Here is an 18996-nt window from a genome sequence, read left to right on the forward strand (position 1 = left end):
ACCCCGGCTGCCCGTGTCCTTTCCTCCAATGAGGCAGATGGCGGGGTGGAGACATCAGGCATTCTGTCAGATGTCGCATCTTGATGTGATGAACCTCGCGGACCAAGCATCTTCTGACTGTGCCAGCATATTCCGGGGGGGGGGGGGGCGGGAAGGCTGGCCGTAAGCAGACACAAGAAAGGGGTTCTCACTTTTAATCTAATACTCCTCTGTCTCCTGGCCGCCCGTCTTGGTCCCCTCCTCTACAGCATTCACTGTTGGCCATTGTCTGGACCTCGGCTTCCCCACCCCCCAGCTCCCGCCCCTTCTGGAAGACTTCCTTTGTTTTTCTAGACCCCCTGGCACTCTGAGGGATCTTCAGACAGGGACTGCCCAGCCCACAGCACACCCCTCTCTGCCTGCCACACTTCATCCCCACTCTCTGCGACTTGCTCTCTCAAGTCTGGGGCTCCGTGGCTGTCTTCCATGGAGCATGGCTGACAGATGTAGCTAACCGTCTGCCTGGGTCTGTCTGTCTGCCTTCTGCATGTCCACGTGTCTCATGAAAGTCAAGGCTCCAACCTTCCATGACCATTGAGAACTTTCCAGAATTTCCCATGACAGTTGAGCACACAGAGGACTTCGAGAGGACTCTGTGGCTTCAGTCCACATGCAACCTCGCTCCCCTCGGAGGCAGTTAGAAAGGCTCACTGTGTCTGTGCTCTACAGTCACAGATGCCTCCGCACGAGCTGACTGACAAGTATTGGGCTGGCTGCATGAGAAACAGGTCATGAGCTCAGGGGTCCAGAGTGGGACCTGAGACTCCTCAGGATGTAGACGGTAACAAAGGTCAGCTGGCTTTGTGATCAAATCATCAGGCAAGTGTTTGCTTCACAGATAGGAGTGGAGGGCCCTGCCTCATGACAGGTCCTCTGACCTCTTGCTTGACACAGAACACTCTGGGGCGCCAGGCCATCTGTCACACACACTGGGTTGTGCAGACTTTACCTGAGTCCCGAGGAGGGAGAAGCAGAGGGCACGAATCTCTGGTCCTCAAGGACTCAGAGCCTATTTATTGAGGCAAGGCTATCACGCCTAAGAGCATTTATAGAACAGACACACCTAAATGTGTATTCATATTCTGCAAATCGAGGGGGTGTGGCTGACAGGCAAAATAGAGATGGGGCAGGACAAATTTGGGAAGGCAAAAGGAGCATAGATGCTCCAGGTTGGGGAGAAGTTCCTGTTTGCCTCCAAACTGTTGGCCCATCTGCTGCCGGCACTCACGATGGAACCAGAGACGTGCCCAGGCTGCGGGCACAGCTGGGAGGCTGTCAGGAGGGCGGGTAGCCTGTCGCTCACTTAGGAAGCAAAGCCACTTCCCTGCGTGGGTGATGAGCTAGAGACGTCCTCAGGGCAGGGACTCCGGCATTTGACTGGAGGGCAGGCCGGCGGAACTGTCTGGAAAAGGAGGCACCGTAGGGCAAAGGAGATTGCTCCCATCCTGCCCTTGCTCCTCTGTGGGGCTGTAGGACTTTTGCTGAGCAGCCCTCATGGCACATTTGTTAAGCACTCGGTTGCTAACTGAAAGGTTAGCAGTTCGGACACACCCTAGCCACCCTGTGGGAGAAAGGGCCTGGGGATCTGCTCTGGCAAAGATCACAGCCTAGCCACGGCTCCCTGCGGCGCAGGACCGACCCTGTGGTGTCTAAGAACAACGCCGCCTTCTGCTGCAGTGCAGGTGCTTGCCTCCGACTGACTGCGGCAGAGTGGTCAAGCCACCCCCAGTGGGCATCTCCAGGCAGTTCTTCCTAGCTCGGCTTAGTCTGGAAGCTCCATGGGAACCTGCTTCGCCTCATCCCAGAACCAAAGCCTCCCCTGACAGACAGTGCAGACAGTGCAGTGTCGTGCACAAAGTGCAGTGATCAGGACTCAAGCCTGGTCTTTTGCACAGGATGTGAGAATTCCACCACTGGTCCACCATGACCCCTCTATCCTGAGGGCTCTTTGGATTCTCTCCTGCAGCCTTCCAGGGAAATCCATGCGACTAGTATCACCGTTCTTTTCAGATGGGGGACACAGAAAGGAAGCTACGTGACTGAGCAATTGGGAGAGCTCGGTGGGAACTCCCTTGCTTCACCGTCTTGTGTCTCGACTTGCAAGGAAGCTAGGAACCGAACATCAGTAGGCCCATACTCGAGCTGTGAGCTCGCCAGGTCACCACCACCGGCCCCCGGGGAAAGGGGAGACAAGAGGAGGCTGCTGGTGTCCGTGTCACGGTCTAGGGGGTTCTGTGGAGGAGGAGCCAGCGCTGTCAAGGCCAGAAATGGGAAAGCAGGCTAATCTCTCCGCTGTGAACCCGCAGGTATTGGAACTCCTTAAGCAACCTGGTGGCGTCCTTACTGAACTCCGTGCGCTCCATCGCCTCCCTGCTGCTGCTGCTCTTCCTCTTCATCATCATCTTCTCCCTCCTGGGAATGCAGCTCTTCGGAGGGAAGTTCAACTTTGACGAGATGCAGACCAGGAGGAGCACGTTCGATAACTTTCCCCAGTCTCTGCTCACTGTGTTCCAGGTACGGCCTCTTCTGTGCTGGGCACCACCGGGAGGGTGGCTGGGTGGTGGGCAGGAGTTAGAAAGCATCCTTAGATGGGCAGCCCAAACCAGCCAGGATCAGCCCTGGAGAGCCCATGCCCAGGAAGCTCTCCAATCCTCTCCCCAGTTTCGTTTCCCCCGCCCCCACCCCCATGTAGACCTACAACTCAGTGGACCACGGTGGGTTGGAGGGGATTCTAAATGAGTGGGTTAAAAACTCTTAGCCAATGTATCTAAATAAAATCACACCGGAAAGCCTAAATATCAACAAAGAGAAACAGAACCACTCTGCTGGGCGAGGAGAAGAAGGTGATGGAGGTCTTGTGTTTTCTACTCCCCATGCTTAGCACTAGGAGAGAAAAAAGATAGATAGCCCATTGAATGTATGTCATTATAGACATTTTTTTGTTTAGGATAAGGCTTAAGTAGCACTTACATTTAGGTGAATTTATAGATAAAAACGAGTACTATGTGGATGCTGCAAATTTCTTGAAGACAGTCCCCAAATGATTAATGTTTGGGGGCAAACTGGTGTTACATTTTACTCGCAATGAACGTGTTACATGATCCAGAGCCTCCTGCAGGCTTAGCCCACGAAAGGACTGAGGATGGCCGTGCTGTGGACTGTACGCGTGTGAACAGCAGGCCTTTACGATCATTCCTCAGTCATATCATGCTAGGGATCGTGCGCCTCATCGAAGGATGGGGTCCGGGAGCCCATGGGGAAGAGCATTGGAGACCAGAAGGAGGGGAGACGGAAGAGAGATGTTAGACATTGTTGTTAACACAGTGGGGGCAGGGCAGGGGAGTTTGGGGTTTACTGTTGGTCTAACGCTGTGTCCCTTATTGGTGGGAATGTGTCATTCAGATCCTGACCGGGGAGGACTGGAATTCGGTGATGTATGATGGGATCATGGCTTATGGCGGCCCCTCTTTTCCAGGGATGTTAGTCTGTATTTACTTCATCATCCTCTTCATCTGTGGAAACTGTATCCTTTGCTACTGCCTCCCCCGTCCCGGCTGCCCTCCCTCCCTCAAACAGCAGCGTTCACTGTGGCCGCCCCTTCACTGGGGCTGTCCGTGCCAAGGCAGGCTCTGGGGCCGGGCATGTGGTTTCCCTGCCGAGAGCCCCTTTAGCAGCGGAGGTGGGTGGTGTGGCAGCCTGGAGCTCGGGCATGGGGGCCAGGGATGTAAATTCATCCTGCTGAATCAGCTCAGCCTGCAGCTCTGCGGGACTCCAGGTGGTACTGGTCACATTGTAATCCTGGCTAATGGCGCCCCCTGGCGCTGTGCTGCAGCAGCCACTCATGGGCACGGGAGGGTGGCCACACCCCTGGAGTTGGCCCCCTGGCTGCCCTGGAAAGATCACACCTGCTCTGAGGTGCCGCACTTGGTTAAGTAACAGTGGCAGCGCCATCGCCCTTGAAATGACCTTCCTATCTCCCACTTTGGGGTCAGGATCCTTCTCTCTGAAGCTGCTCCCAGGACTTGGGTCACAGTCAGAGATGGAGAGGCCTCACCCAGCCAACCTCCTCCCTGCCGCAGCCCTTGAGCAGGTTTCCCGGGCCTCTAAGTCAAGCGTTGCTGCTCCTGAGTTAGGTTTTCAAGTGGAAGAAGCAGGTCAGGCCCTGGACTCCGAGTTCCAGGGTTCCGTCCCGGATAGAACCCAAAGGATACTGGCGGCGTGGAGCCAAGTCTGACTCAGGGCTCCCGGAGGACACGGGAGAACTGCCCTGGGAGCTTCCGAGGCCGTAACTTTTATCGGGAGTCGAAGGCCCGTCCTTCTCCTGCGGAGCGGCGGGTGGTCTCAAACGACTGACCTTGCCCTTTAGCAGCCCAGCTCGCAAACACTGCCCCGCCCGGGCTCCTCACAAGTCCCAGACAACGGACACTGTGTGACACTCGCGGACATTGAAGTCAGCAGACACGGCTTCCGTTGTGACCATCCGGGTGGCCTGGGCCAGCGTGGACCTTCTCAACCTCAGTGTCTGTGCCACGGGGCCGCAGAGCGGGGGCATGAGTCAGAATGAGCTCGGGGGCAGTGGGCACGAGAGACCTGCGACTCAAGGGGTCATTGTGAGCATTGTGAGGGTCACGTGATCGTGTGCACAGAGACTCCACCTGCTGCTAGCCTGCTTGGGTGAAGGATTCAATGGCCTCCTTGCAAGAGAGAGAGAAAGAGAGAGAGAGAGAGAGAGAGATCAGACTTAAACTGTATGACCCCCTTCTGGACACGTTCTTTGAAGTTGCAGTTCTCTGACCCGTAGTCTTTGGTTCAAGGTGGGAGGGGGCGCGTTGGCTTCCACTAGGAATTCCCCAGCCCTCCTGGGTCTCTGTGTGCATGACGCCCGCTGAGAGTTGGCAGAGATGCCAGGCTGCCTCCCCGGCATGCGGCGATAATGAGCCACTCTTGAGAGAAACCATTTTGCCGGAGACAAGGCTGTCTATAATGTCCATTATGACCAGTCACCTCGGTGGGGAGCCAGTCACGGAAGCAAGCAATGAAAGAGCAAGGCAGGGCTCCCTGTCCCACTGCCCCAGTACCAGCCTGCCAGCGAGCTTCATCTCAGACTCCCGGGGGAGGGGAGGGGTGAGCTCGATGGGGCGCCGAACCCCTCAAGGTGGGTTCCCGTGGCCTTTCTCTGCTGGGGAACGCCATTCCTGCATGTTTGATACCCCTCCTTGTCCCTCTGAGTAGCCATTAAAATGCCCAAGGGTCGTTTCCTTTACAAATGGACGCAAACAGATATCCTCCTGAATGTATTCTTGGCCATTGCGGTGGACAACCTGGCTGATGCTGAAAGCCTCACGTCTGCCCAAAAAGAGGAGGAAGAAGAGAAAGAGAGGAAGAAGCTGGCCAGGTAACCCTCTAAGCTGACCCGGGCCCTGGAACCACGGTCCCCGCTCGGGGAGGCCGTTCCCATTGATGGTAGAGAGAAGCCTGGGGCATGTCCGTCTGTTCCCCGCCCTCCTAGGAGGGCACGGGGCTTGTGGCCTTCTACAGGAAGTTGACTTGGTCTCCTAGTCCCCAGGCATGCTTCCAAAGTTGAGACTGTCTTACATTTTAGTCTCTGAAGCGGTTCCATTTCCCCATCCATCTGGGAAGTTGGGCCCAGGGGCGGGATGGGGTGGGGGAGTCTCTTTGGAAAGGAGAGGCCATGATAGGATTGAAGGTGGGGAGAGGCAGACAGCCATCCTCAAGGAAATCCAGTTCCTGCTTACACTCAGCTGCCATGATTAAGAAGGCAAGGCAGTGCCCTGCCCTGCATCCCACCGTGGTCTAGACAACGGGACCATGAAAAACCACCTGCTGGACACCAAGGAGAGTCTGCCTAGCAGCCAATTCTGAAGGGAACCCAGAGCCGGGCTCTGATTTAGGCAGCAGCAGCTGAGAAGCTGGAAGAGGCCAACTGAGCGCCAGAGAGAGCCAGGTGCCCACCGGCCAATAGCCTTGGCGATTGGGCCGCCCACCTGATCTGGCCCGAGGAAGAGGGGTGGGCACAGACCCAGGGAATCTGCTCCCACTGGCCCCCAGCAGGCCAGGGGTGGTTCCCTTCATCCCAGGTAACATCCTTTTGTTCTCCCTCCCGCTGACCGGCCAGGACGGCCAGCCCAGAGAAGAAACAAGAGGTGGTGGAAAAGCCGCCTGTGGAGGAGACCAAGGAGGAGAAAATTGAGCTGAAATCCATCACGGCGGATGGAGAGTCCCCACCCACCACCAAGGTGAGCCACCATCTCCTGCTACCGGCTTCCAAGGCCAGACAGCCCTGGGAAAGGAGGAAGGAGGGGGAAGCGGGTCGAGGGAGGGAGGGAAATAAAGCCAGGGGAGGTGGAGCGGAGAAGCCGGGAACATGAAGAGAAGGCAGGTTGACTGGATCCCAGCCTCTGTTGGTGTCTGGAAAGATGTGTGCCACGTGACAAGGACATACAGTCAGTCCGTGACTGCAATCGGGCGGGGGCGGGGTGCCTCTAAAGCCATAGAATATACATTTCATAAACTTATGCAACGTATCTAACTGAATGAATTCTCCCTTTTCCCCCTCGGCTGGCTAGATCAACGTGGATGACCTCCAGGCCAATGAAAATGAGGGCAAGAGTCCCTACCCCAACCCGGAAACTGCAGGTACCAGGCCCAGACTGGGACCCTAAAGCTCTAAGTTCTGAACGGGCGTGGGAACGCCATAGGCTCAGTGGTTCTGGTGCCCCTGGGCACGGCAGACATCCATCCCTGCCTCTGTCTGCAGCCAGGCATTACCTGTCATCCTCAGGAGGGAGGGGTGGGAGGCGAGAGGGGGGCTGTGTTCCTGCTTTCCTCCTCATAATAATGTAGGGTTACATAAGACCAGGTGTTTGACCGGTGATCTGGGGGCTCCTTCTGAAACCGGGAATCTCTGTGCGTTTGAGATTTTACTCCATCGGATGTTGTAAAATCGTTATTAAGTTATATAATGTATTCGTATAACATATGTTGCAGCGTTATGCTCACTTAATGCCCATCATCAATCCCAAGGCTGCCTTGCCCTGACTCGGGAGGCAGTGCTGAGCACAAGGACAGCTGCCACCACAGATGTCTCACTTGTTGCTTTAGAAAAAGAGCCCTTACCAACTCTGGTTTCTTCTGCTTCTGCCTGATTTGTAAATTCCACTTCTCTTTGGATGACTTGAATGTGTAAGATCCTTACATTTCCGTCAAAGATGCCCTTCCACTGACTCAAGACCCTCACCTCCTGTGTGAGCCCTGAGCATGCCTGCTTTTACCTGGAGTGACAGCTAGCGTCACTAACAGGGAGCTGGACGTCAGGCACACAGGGAGGACGGGACGGCAGACAAGACTATTGATTTGGCTGACACTTCCTTCTCCTTGTACCCATCTCACCAGGCTTGGTGACCGTGTTCGGTGGCGGAAAGTCTGCATTTGTGAGCAAAGCCAGGTGTTCTGTGTTCTCTCGTCCTCCGGCCATTCTCTGTAGGACGTGGCAGTAGCAGGGCCGCTCTGGGCTCTCTCGGCCCTCTCCCTCCGGCCACCCAGCTAGGGAAGGAGGATCGGGCCTTGTGGGGCTTGGCTGGAAAGAGTAGAAGGGTATTGATACAGGTGAGACCTGTCGACAGCTTAACGACCCCTCTAACAGGGAGAAACTGTTAGAGATTTCCAAAAACACTCAACTAGAAGGGTCAGCCAACTGACCTTTAAAACGGCATTTCCTTTTCAGGGGGGGATAAGGTCAAATGGACTGTGGACCGGGGACTAAACGGTATCAATTAGTTCCTATTAGTTTTGTTGGGATGAGGATGAGGATGATGAGGATGCTGATGATGAGGATGATGTTGTTAGATGGCATTGAGTCAGTTCCAACTGACAGAGCCCTGCACATGACAGACGGGAACCTCACCCAGCCCTGCACCATCCTGGCGGTGTTCTTGGGCTTCAGCCCATTTTTGCAGCCACTGTGTCCATCCATCTTAGTTTTTTTTAAAGTTGGTGGTGGGGTGTCCTAGTACCCAATAATCCAGGTGCCCTCAGGCTTCCTTCTGCTTCCTGATGAATCTGCAGGGAATCATTGCACAGTTTCCACCATGTCCAAGATGCTGCTGCTCAGGATGGCTGGCAGCCATCTCTCTCCCCCAACCCCACAGCACCTTCCTCCAGAATCAAAGCCTCTTTTCAAATCGGCTGACAGGGACGGAGTGCCCAGTATACAGTAAACAAAATTAAGCCCATGTCCCTCGCTTACTGGGTCATCCAGCCCCTGGGTGTGGGCCCCCTGTACACAGCAGACAGCGGGCAACGTCTAGACCTGAGGGTCTTTTGCACATGCACCAGTTGTGGACAGGTCTGTACCTGCTGACTCTAGATGGCAGTGGGGCGGGGACTCTCTTAGATCTCTGACCTGTCCTGAGGAAAAAAACTCCAGATTTAAATGTGCTCTGTACCCAAAACAAACCCACTGCCGTCAAGTCAATTCTGACTCACCGAGACCTCTGACCTCTCACCTCGGACAGAGTAGCACTGCTCCATCAAGTTCCCAAGGCCGTCAGTCTTTCCGGAGGCCACCTGCCTTGTCTGTCTCCCATCGAGCAGCTGATGGGTTGGAAGCCCCCAACTGTTCACTGACAAATGCTTAACCCACCGAGTCACCAGAACACCATGTTCTATGGAGAGCCTCTTCTTAAGCCTCAAACAGGACAAGACAAAACAAGGACATTCATCCCAGATAAGGGGAAACGGTCAGCAGGCACACAGTACAGAGACCAGTGGGACCTGCCAGTTCACAGCCATGGCAGAGAGTGAAGGACTCTCCCCAAGATCATGGCTGGTGGCAGAGGATCCATCACTGCCCCGGTGGACCAGGATTGGGGTGTGTGCATCACTGCAAAGTTTCAAAGGCTATGGGATAGGTTCTGGGGTTTGGGGTACCTGGCAAAGTGGTGGTGAGGTTATGACTCAAGACCATGCAGCCCTGAATCATAGCCACAAGGCGGTTGGCTACAAAACAGGAAGAGCACCGCCTTTGACTTAAATAGCATCTACTGTATACTGGCTCCATTCCATAAATGCCCAAGCAAGTTATGTAGCCTATGGGTGGACATCTTTCTGCATAGCAGTTTATCTACTTTTAACCATATGCTTCCTGAGGGCAGACTGTCCCTCCCTGGCTTGCCCCAGCTGTCTCTGAGCACTGCCATAAAGCTGGTTTAGGGGTCAACAAGCACGGGGGAGTCACATAAAGAACTCAAATGGAGTCAAAGATCCCACTGTAGGACTGTGTCCAATGAAACTCCACCCTCACTGTCATCGAGTCCATTTCAACCCAGTGACCCTGGAGGACAGGGTAGAACTGCCCCTGTGGGTTTCCGAGACTGTGACTCGTTATGGGAGTAGAAAGCAGCTGGTGATCTTGAACTGCTGACCCTGGAATTAGCAGCCCAATGCATAGCCCATTATACCAGCGGGGCGCCTATGGACCATAGCCTTCCACAGACCACGTGCTTCGAATGTAAGCTCGAGTGCAGACAGTCACATCAGTGTCACGGTTCTAAATCCACTGGTGGCTTCTCTCGTTGTGCTCATGAACCTGGAGAGGAGAGCCGAGGGGAAAGTATCCAGTGGGGATGTTGTCACGATGCTGGCTGTCTCAGAAATAGCTGCCCACCCAGCGTGTGACGGCTGGCGGCCTTGGGGACTCGGGGAACGGTGATGCTTTTAGACTGAAAAACTGGTCCCACGCTCTGCGTGATCCCTTGGGGATCTCTAGATTCTTGGTGTACTTCTCCCGCCATCCTGCCACCACCTCCTCCAAACCCGTGTCTTCCTCTCAGTCCAGGCATGGCGGTACCTAACAGAGGACTGAGCCTGTCCGCCCTCTCCCCGGGCCCACAGGTAATTCAATGTGGCCTACTCTTGCCCCACCCACCACCACCACAATTAGGTCTTGAAACCTGCCTCAAGACCCCCACCCCCCATCTCTCCACTATCTCTGGGTCCATTTTCTCACCAAGGAGGCCCCAAGGACAGAGTGCTCTCTAGCCGGCAGAGCTGGGCAGCTCCGCACATCTGTCCTGGCTGGAGGGCTGCTGCTTGCTCATTAACAATGAAATATCACAGGAGAGGTTAGGAGCAGATAAAAGCACGCACACCTTCGCTTTTTATTATGCACCAGGCATTGCCTGGGCTCACCCCAGGCCGCCCATCTCAAAGGATAAATCAGCTTCTGCTTCCTGCCTGCCCTGCCTCCCTTTTCGCTGCAGTCAGCCCCGGGGTCCTTTAGTTGGGGAGCAGCCACGTCCCCACAGCCCCCTCCCCAGGCCACTTAGTCTGTGCTCTCTCTCTTCATTTCCTTTCCCTCGTCTCAATCTCCAGAACCTTCAAAGGCACAGAGCCTGGGCACCCTTGCCCCCCTCGACGCACACTGCCCCTCCTGTTCTGCCGCCTCTGGGCACTGGTGCCCTGTGCCCTACAGTCCTCAGATTCCTCCAGAAAGCAAGGGGGTGCCAAAGAACACTTCCAAGCGCTCCTTCTGCCAGGCTCTCCTAACCTCATTCTCTCCTGGACCCTGACCTCCACCCTCCAAGGTCGCCGGTTCGGTTTTCCAGGCTGTTGTGACCCTAGAGGCTGAGTGCGCACAGGAATCCAGCCTGCCCCTCTGCTGGCCCTGGCGGCAGTGTCTGTCCTGTGGGCTCTGCAGCCAGCTGCCCACCAGGTCGGCCTTTCAAAGGCACCTGCTGCTCCCCAGGAGAAAGAGGAGGCTGTTCTTCCCGCCCTTTAGGGTCGCCACGAGTCAGAGTGGACTCCATGGCAGCTGAGTGTTTTTGTTAGGTTTCTCAGATGGGAAATACCTCGGTTCTTGGCTTCGCAAGAGAAAGTGGGTTTGTATAAAGGACGGAAGTTTCCGGTTTTACTGTCTCAAGAGTACACGCCATTGGGGGGAAGCTGGCAAACGGAGCATCAGCGGCGCTGGGGCTCACCTGGAGCACCCAGGTCCTAAGGGAGAAGGGCTCAAGGGCCGGCCATCCCGCCGCCAAGGTACTTTAAACCTCTGGCAGGGGAGGCGTGGTCGGAGGTGTGGGTGGACCCCATTGGCTGAATCAAGCCCACCTCTTGGAGGGGGCGGGACTGAATTGGAGCATGCCCAGTTAAAGGGTTTTCATAGGTGTTCCGTGCTCGCCGGATTCCTTCCCAGCCTCCTGTAAGGGGCCACCCCTGTCGCTGTGTGACTCCCTGACGGTTTGAGTGGGGGGGGGGCACCCTGGGGAGGAGCCTTGTCGGACTCCACGTACACACTTACAGGTCAGTGGCGGCCCTTCCGTCCATCCTTTTCTGTTAAACCCCAGCGCTCCCCTCTTGGTGTTAGCCTTCCAGATGCTGAAAAACCCAAACGCACTGCTGTCAAGCCCGTGAGGATGCATAGCAACCCCCGTGGTTTCCGAGCCCGTAGCTATGGGTGAGAGTAGAAAGCCCTCTTTCCCCCGCAGCAGGCCAGCACGTAGCCCTTCCATGCAGGGCTCCTCGGCCTTCAAGATGAGTGGACACTCGACGCTGAAGTGCTTGCTCACCCAGGAAGGGAAGCCCTATGCTTGGAGGATGAGGAGGATCCCCAGGATTGCACGTCATGAGTGGAGAGAGGCTCTGGTGGGGCAGTTGTTTAAGAGCTGGGCTGCCAACCTTGGCACAGGTGTGAGGCAGCATGTGCCGGGGAAAATGGATAGCCTGGAAACCCAGTGGAGTGGCTCCACTCTGCCCTATTAGGTCACTACAAATCGACCAACTTGATCACCGTCCGTTCAGCCTGCCTTAAACGCCTGGAACACAGAGGTTCTTAAGGAGTCTGTAAATGCACATGGCCAGTGCTCATGAGGACATCCGTGACCACTAAGCAGTAAGGTCCTAGATGCTGTGGGGAGGCCTGAACACTGCAAGGGGTCCCGAAGGTGAGCAGCGAGGAGTCGTGGAATCTGGGGAGGCTTCATGGAGGAAGGTCGTCTTGATATGGTTTCAGTTCTGGGTGTTGACAAGGGAGGAAGTTACTTCCTGATCATACTTTTGTCATCGATGCTAAGCCCTGGACAAAATTTTGAAGATACGCCTTCATATAGTAACTGCGTACAAGACACCTACTGTGTGCCAGGCGCTGTGAAGGCACTAGGAATGCCACTGTTGGGCAAGACCAGGAAGGCCTGTATTCCCAGGAAGCATCCTCCCAGTGGGAGAGAAAGCCTTGAAATGAGAACAACCCAAAAGAAAGATCATGCTGATAGCAATGAATGGCATGAAGCTAACAGCTAAGGGGGCGCCCAGACTACCTTGATTGTGTAGTCCATACTGGCCTCTTTGAAAGGTGACATTTGACCCAACCTTGAATGATTCAAAGGAACCAACCAGACCAACTGCCATCAAGTCAATTACAATTCATGGCAACGTAACAATGCCCGGTGCTCCATAAGAGTTCAGACAATTGACTTTAGGGAAGTAGACCACCCAGGCTCCTCATTCTAAAACACCTCTCAGTGGTATGCATCCCCCAGCCAAGTAGCAGCCAAGCACACCATTTTCCCCACCTGAAGATTCCTTCAAAGGTCCCAAATGCAGAAATCAGAAGCAGGAGCTCCCCCGGGTGGGGGGTAGGGGTGGGGGCAAGGCTGTGCAGAGTCTCTGAGGAGCAATACTCCTGGCAACAACAGAATCCAAAGGAAGCCATCGTGCCTGGAACAGGGAGAATGTGGGAGAGAGAGTGCTAGATGAGGTGAGAGTATAGACAAGAGCAGAGCAGAGCCCCCCCCCCCCCAAGACTGCATGAGGGGTATGGAGGGCCACTGCAAGAGCTCAGACTTGATCTGACTCCAACGTACCCTGTGAAAGGTCCATTCATTCACTGCCATGTGAAGAGAGGGCTGTGGATGAGCAAGAAAGGGACAGTGAGTCCACAGTGCCTCTGAGAGATGAGGACAGTCAAGCCAAGGGGGGCGGTGGTGGTGGAGATGGAGAGAAAGGACTGGATAGGAGTACTTTTTACAGGTAGGGTCAATAAATAGGAGTACTTTTTACAGGTAGGGTCAATGGGACTTAGCAAAGATTAGTTCATAGGAAGCAAGAAAGAGGCGTGCAGGGTAACACGGTTTCCCAGGGCTGCTTAACAAGGTACCACACAGTGTGAGGCCTCATCAGACATTGATTTTACACAGCTCTGGAGCCCAGATGTTCAATTCCAGGTGTTGATATGGCCAGGCGCTCTCTCTGCCAGCTCTAGGGCACCATCCCTCCTGGTCTCATTAAGCTGTGTATGGTCGCTATCAGGTGCTGTTGAGTTTTTTCTGACTCAGCACCCCTAAGTGCAAGAGAAGGAGACACCACCTCTTCCTGCACCGTGGTTCTTATGCTTGGGCCCAGTGTTGCCGCCACAGTGCCCTTCTGTCTCCCTGAGGCCCTCCTTCTGTTTCGCTGCCCCTCCACTTTACCAACCATGGCGTCCTTCTCCAGGGGCTGGTCTCTCCTGACAACACGTCCAAAGTGCATGAGGCTAAATCTCTAGGGAGCATTCTGATTGTACTTCTTCCAAGACAGATGTGCTTGTTCTTTCGGCGTGAAAGCATGATACTTCCAACATGCTTTGCCAGTATCACAATTCAAATGCTTCTGCAGCCTCAGGCATTTCTTGGCTTTCGTTGGTCTTCACACGGCCTCTTCCCCTCTGTGTGTGACTCTGGGTCTGCAGGACCCTTTCTGGTAAGACACCAGAGGATTCGAACCCACGCTTCGCAGGTGGAAGCTCGTCCATCTAAATGATAACGGTTGCAAAGAAAAGCTCTCTTTCCCCAAACAAAGGCACATTTCCAGGGATGAGGGTTAGGATTGCGGCACCAATTTTGAGGGGGGACACAGTCCTGGCGATCTCCATGCATCCTGGGTTTTGTAATTGAGCCAGAAACAAGGAAACGCCCAATGAAGGACTCGCATCCTCAGCCTTCCCACGGTGCCCTGCTCTGGATGTCTGCCCCTGCCTGTGTGCGTACTTGAAGCTTCTTGACAGCAAGAACCACAGCTGTTCGTCCTCAACCGAGTCGAGTCTTGCCATCACTAAACCGAAAAACATAACCAAACTCACTGCCACTGAGTTGATCCTGGCTCATCACAGTCCTCGGTGACAGAGTAGCACTGGCGCTGTGGATTTCCAAAACTGTGACTCCGTAAGGGGATAGGAAACCTCCTCTCTCAGCCATAGGGCGCCTGGTGGTTTCCAACTGCTCTCCTTGAGGCCGACGGCCCAGCGAGTAACCACGACGCCATCAGGACTCCCTCGTCTGCATGGCATGTTTTCAGGTGGCGCTGTGTTTATTTGCTGTGAGCAAGACAACCTGGGCGAAGAGGATCGGGTGCGCCAGGCACCGGCGTCACCCATGACAACAGGTGGGGCATTCCACTATGCAGGCAAACCTAGGAGCGACTCTGAGTCCAGCCCACCCCACCACAATCCCGGGGACATCGAGCCACCCGCATGTTTTGATTTCTTGGTGCATGTGATATTTATGCTTACACTATGCAGTCGTCTCTGAAGTGTACAACAGCACGATAAAGAAGCTAGAAATATTGTGAGAATGGCCGAAATGGGACGTAGAGGCAGGAAGTGAGCACACGATGTTGGGAAAGTGGCGCCAATAAACTTGGCTCCGTGCATGGTTGCCACAAGCTTTCCATGTGTGTAAAAGTGGGGCGGGGGGGGGGCCGCGGAGAAGCAGTATCTGAGAAGCACAGTGGGACAAGGTATGCTTTGCTCGTGAATGTCAGAGAACTGCCGTCCTGGAAAGGGCACTCGCAGCACAGCAGTATCTGCCTTACCATACTTCTCCCAAACCCAGAACAGACAGGGGAGAATAAACGGCCCAAATGGATTCTACAGGCACCGGGACCGGGAGTCCAGGTGACACAGTTGTCAGTCCCTAAGTCAGAATTGTATCTGACCGTTCCTAATCTATCAGCTTCCCTCTTAGATGGAACTGTGCATACTACATGCTAAGCATCTCGTGCTGTCAAATTTCTGTCCCTTTACAAATCTGTGTTGGTCCTTCAGAAACCATTTCCTTGAAGCCTGAAAGGTCGGTAGTCATTCTCGGCTGAGCCCCCATTGCTATTGTGTATGTCTGAATAGACCCACTTGGTTCTCTCTCTGGGAACGGAAATCGATTCACAACTTCCTAGACCAGTGGTTCTCAACCTTCCTAAGGCCGCAACCCTTTCATACAGTTCCTCATGTGGTGGTGACCCCCCCCACCATAAAATTATTTCCGTTGCTACTGTTATGAACCGTCCTGTAAATATCTGATAGGCAGGATGTATTTTCATTGTTACAAATTGACCATCATTAAAGCATAGTGATGAATCACAAAAGCAATATGTAATTATATATTGTGAAATATTTGTTTTCCGGTCGTCCTTGGCAACCCCTGTGAAAGGGTCGCTAGACCCCCAGGTTGAGAACTGCTGTCACAGACAGAGAGAAGGGCGGCCAATGCTGTGGATCGAGCATGCTAGATTTGTTGCCTGGCACTTAGCAAACTATTGAACGAGTATATATGGTTTTCTTAAAACAGAAATGGTTAAAAGAAACATCAGTTGCCTGCTACAAAATTACTCTGGACACATGTCATAAAATATGTCCTAACGTGCAAAAGCCAATAAGAAAAGATTGCAAGCGCTCCAGACAGGGATTTAAGACCTTTTCCAATTCAAGTACAAACCCCAGTATTTAGGCCCACTCCGATTTTACTCATCCTCTTCTAAGGAGAAGACTCCCCTCACATGTGCATTGCAGGTCTGGTGTCAACACGCTGTCAGCCCTGGGCTTGTGCACAATCTTTCATCTCATGTTCTCTTCTGCTGAAAATACCATTGCCTTGCTGGTCAACTCTAATTACCCGAGGGAAGGGATCTGATTGATGCCCATATTCTGCTGTCCGCCAGCAAAAGGTCCCTAATGCTTCTTGCTTGATTAACTGCTGCTTTCTGAGCGTGTGTGTGTGTGTGTGTGTGTGTGTGTGTGTGTGTGTGTGTGTGTTTACCTGGCTTCATGTAAGAGAGTGCATGGTTCATAAGCAGAACCTCCCGACACGATCTGTTTCCGACCGGCAGAGGATCTGGCTCCCTTCGACCTTCTCTGGCCGGCTGGCCCTTCCTCAGGAGGCTCCCGCTAGGGCAGAAAGTCAATCAGCCAGAGGAAGTGCTACCGCGTGCCAGACATGCTTTCTTCCGCCGGCAGTTTTGGCACGTAGGAGGATGAGATGCATTGGAAACCGCATGCCAGATGAATGCAGGAGCCTTTGGTGCTGCCTCAGACCACGGGAAGGTCATCTTGCGAGCCCAGGGGACTCCAGAAAGCCAGGGGAGGGGTGCTGCCTGGGGCCAGCCCTGGCAGCTCGGCAGAGAGGGGGTTGCAGAGCCATGGAAGCAGAGAGAGAACACAGGAAAGGCGAGAACTTAGATCGGGAGCCTTTATTTCCCACAGTGACCATCACAGTTCTGAGGCCTGATTTCTAAAATCAAGGACCCACAGGGGCAGGCTCCTTCTGACTCTGGGGGAAATCCCTCATTGCATCTTCCAAACTTCTGTTGGCTTCCAGAATCCCCTGACTTGTAGCTGCACCTCTCCAATCTCTGTCTCCTTCATGGCCTCAGGGGGCCTCTCCTTTTCTTCTGAGAGCACCAGTCATTGGATGTCAGGCCCACCCTACGCCTAGATGACCTCCTTTTAATGTAACTAATTGTGTTAGTCTGGGTTGACTAGAGAAAAAATCCATACGTGCGTAAGAAAGAGCTGTATATAAAGAGTAATTGTACATTAAGAAAACATCCCAGCCCAGTCCAGATCAAGTCCATAAGTCCAATATTAGCCCATGTGTCCAATACCAATCTATAAAGTCCTCTTCAGACTCACAAAACACATGCAATGATGCCAAATGCAGGAAGATCACAGGCCAGTGGGTGGGAAGTCTTGTGGATCCAGTGGCGTTGTAAGCATCTCAGCATTGGCAGGGGTTTCTACCTGACTTCACCAGTTCAGGGCACTAGCCTAGTTCCACGTGTCTTCTCGACAGGGATGTCTCGCAGGGCGTGAGTGTATGTCCTGCCTCCAACAAGCTATTTATCTCCTTAGCACCTCCAAATGAGGTCATCAAGCTGCGATCTGATCGACAAGCTAAACTCCACCCCTTCACTCTAAGCCTCAAATTGGCAATAGATTATGTAACTACCACACTAATCACATCTGCCAAGATCGTAACTTCCAAACAAGGTCCCATTCTGACATTCCGGGCAGGCATACGTGAGTTTAGGGAGAACACTCATGAGCCATTGAACGTGAATGGCAGGTTTGTTAGTGTGGGGGGTGGGGGGGTGGGGGCGGGGGGTTGCCTATAAAGATCACACTGAGAAAGACGCTGCACACTAGTTTACTACTGAAAGTCTCCTCTGTGCATGGAGAGCATGGTGAAACTGGCCAACACTTACATGGAGCTAAAGAGCCCTTTGTGGCGCCGTCAGGGAAGCAGTGGACGGCCAACAGCAAGACGTTCCTCGGGAGACAGAGTACAGGAAACCCTACAGAAGGTTGCCGTGAATCGGGATGCGCTCAGGGGCTGTGGGTGTAGTTTATATGGCACTTGCCGTGCGCGCCAGTATGTGTGTCTTGTTCTCTTGGGCCCTTCTGAGAAGCTGCCCTGGGGGCCGCGTTGACCTCCTCTCGCTGCCCACTGGGGAAGGCGAATCCAACACCGCAGCGGTCTGGGGAGGGGTGCGACGGGGCAGAGCTCGGCGGTGCACCCACCCTCCGGCCGCCTTCACCCGTGCCATGGCCCGGCCATCCTTCCTCAGCACTCTGCTTCTCTGCTGTGGTCGGGCATTCATTGCTGCGGCTGCCCAGAACTCACAGACACGACCCTCGGCTGGGCATTGGTGGAGAAGGTAACAGGTTACCACAAGAAAGCCTGAAGGATGTGGCCCTTTTGTCCAGAACGCCTGTTCTCAGCCATGCTGGTACGCATGCCTGCCCCTGGACTTCAGTCTGAGCTCGCAGCCCTTGCAGCCCCCGGGGACCAGTGTCACAAGGCTTATAAATTCCCAAACGACACCCCCACTCAATCCAGCTACCTGCCCCAGGGCACTGGACCCCACTTGCTCCGTGGCCTGGGAAGCCCACTGCTCTGTCTGGTGGTCTCAGTGCTGTGGCCTCCGTGGCCTCCGTGGCAGGGGTCTTGCACGAGATGTGCGGTGGCTCTTCTTTCTTGATGGTTGCGGAAGTCCCTCTTCCTGCTCCTGAGATGGTCTGCTTCCTACCCGGGGGAATAGCGAAACTGAAGTTTCACACACCCAATGTGTTGCACGATCCCACACAATCATTTGGTGAGGGTTCCAAAGGCTGAGGACAGGAGAGCCATTCCAAGGGATTCCACTTCACTGCACTATCTGCGGATGAGGACCCGAGGCTCCATACTAAAAAATGTGCATGGCTAGAAATGCCCATGGCTAGAAAGAATCAGAGTCCGAGACCTGGACCCAAGCCTCTGGTCACAGAACCCATGCTCAGCCCTCGTGCTATTAGGCAAGACTTCACTGGATAATCATCGTAAAACGCACTTGACCAGGACACACGGTGGCTCCGTGGGCTGCGAGTCTGTCAGCAGAAGAAGAACCTGTTTGACCCTGGTCCATATCAAAAGTGGCCACTAGCCAGGAGAACTGATTTCAATTGGTTGTCCGTATCTTACAAGGATGCTAAGCCTTTGAATAAAGGGCTCGTGTGGTCAACATGGTTTTCCCTTTATCCTTCTAGCACATGAAATGCTATGTGTTTGCAGAAATGGGGGAAGTGTGGACGTGAGATTCCTAGAAACTTCAAGGACAGGAGTGTTTGCTAGGGAGCCCAGGAAGCCCTCAGGGCCA

The 18996-nt window shown here is 54.1% G+C and overlaps 1 protein-coding gene across 1 annotated transcript in view; it reads left to right on the top strand.

Annotated features, from left to right (window-relative positions):
* The window catches only part of CACNA1C (calcium voltage-gated channel subunit alpha1 C), a 728086-nt gene that overhangs the window by 588844 nt on the left and 120246 nt on the right, over positions 1-18996 (top strand). Inside the window, exons 15-19 of the mRNA XM_075552255.1 lie at positions 2346-2553; positions 3442-3562; positions 5320-5434; positions 6176-6296; positions 6627-6696. Of these exons, the coding sequence (XP_075408370.1) occupies positions 2346-2553; positions 3442-3562; positions 5320-5434; positions 6176-6296; positions 6627-6696 (635 nt within the window). The remainder of the gene's footprint in view (positions 1-2345; positions 2554-3441; positions 3563-5319; positions 5435-6175; positions 6297-6626; positions 6697-18996) is intronic.

Source organism: Tenrec ecaudatus, chromosome 6 (assembly GCF_050624435.1).
Source record: "Tenrec ecaudatus isolate mTenEca1 chromosome 6, mTenEca1.hap1, whole genome shotgun sequence".
Classification (NCBI taxonomy): domain Eukaryota; kingdom Metazoa; phylum Chordata; class Mammalia; order Afrosoricida; family Tenrecidae; genus Tenrec; species Tenrec ecaudatus.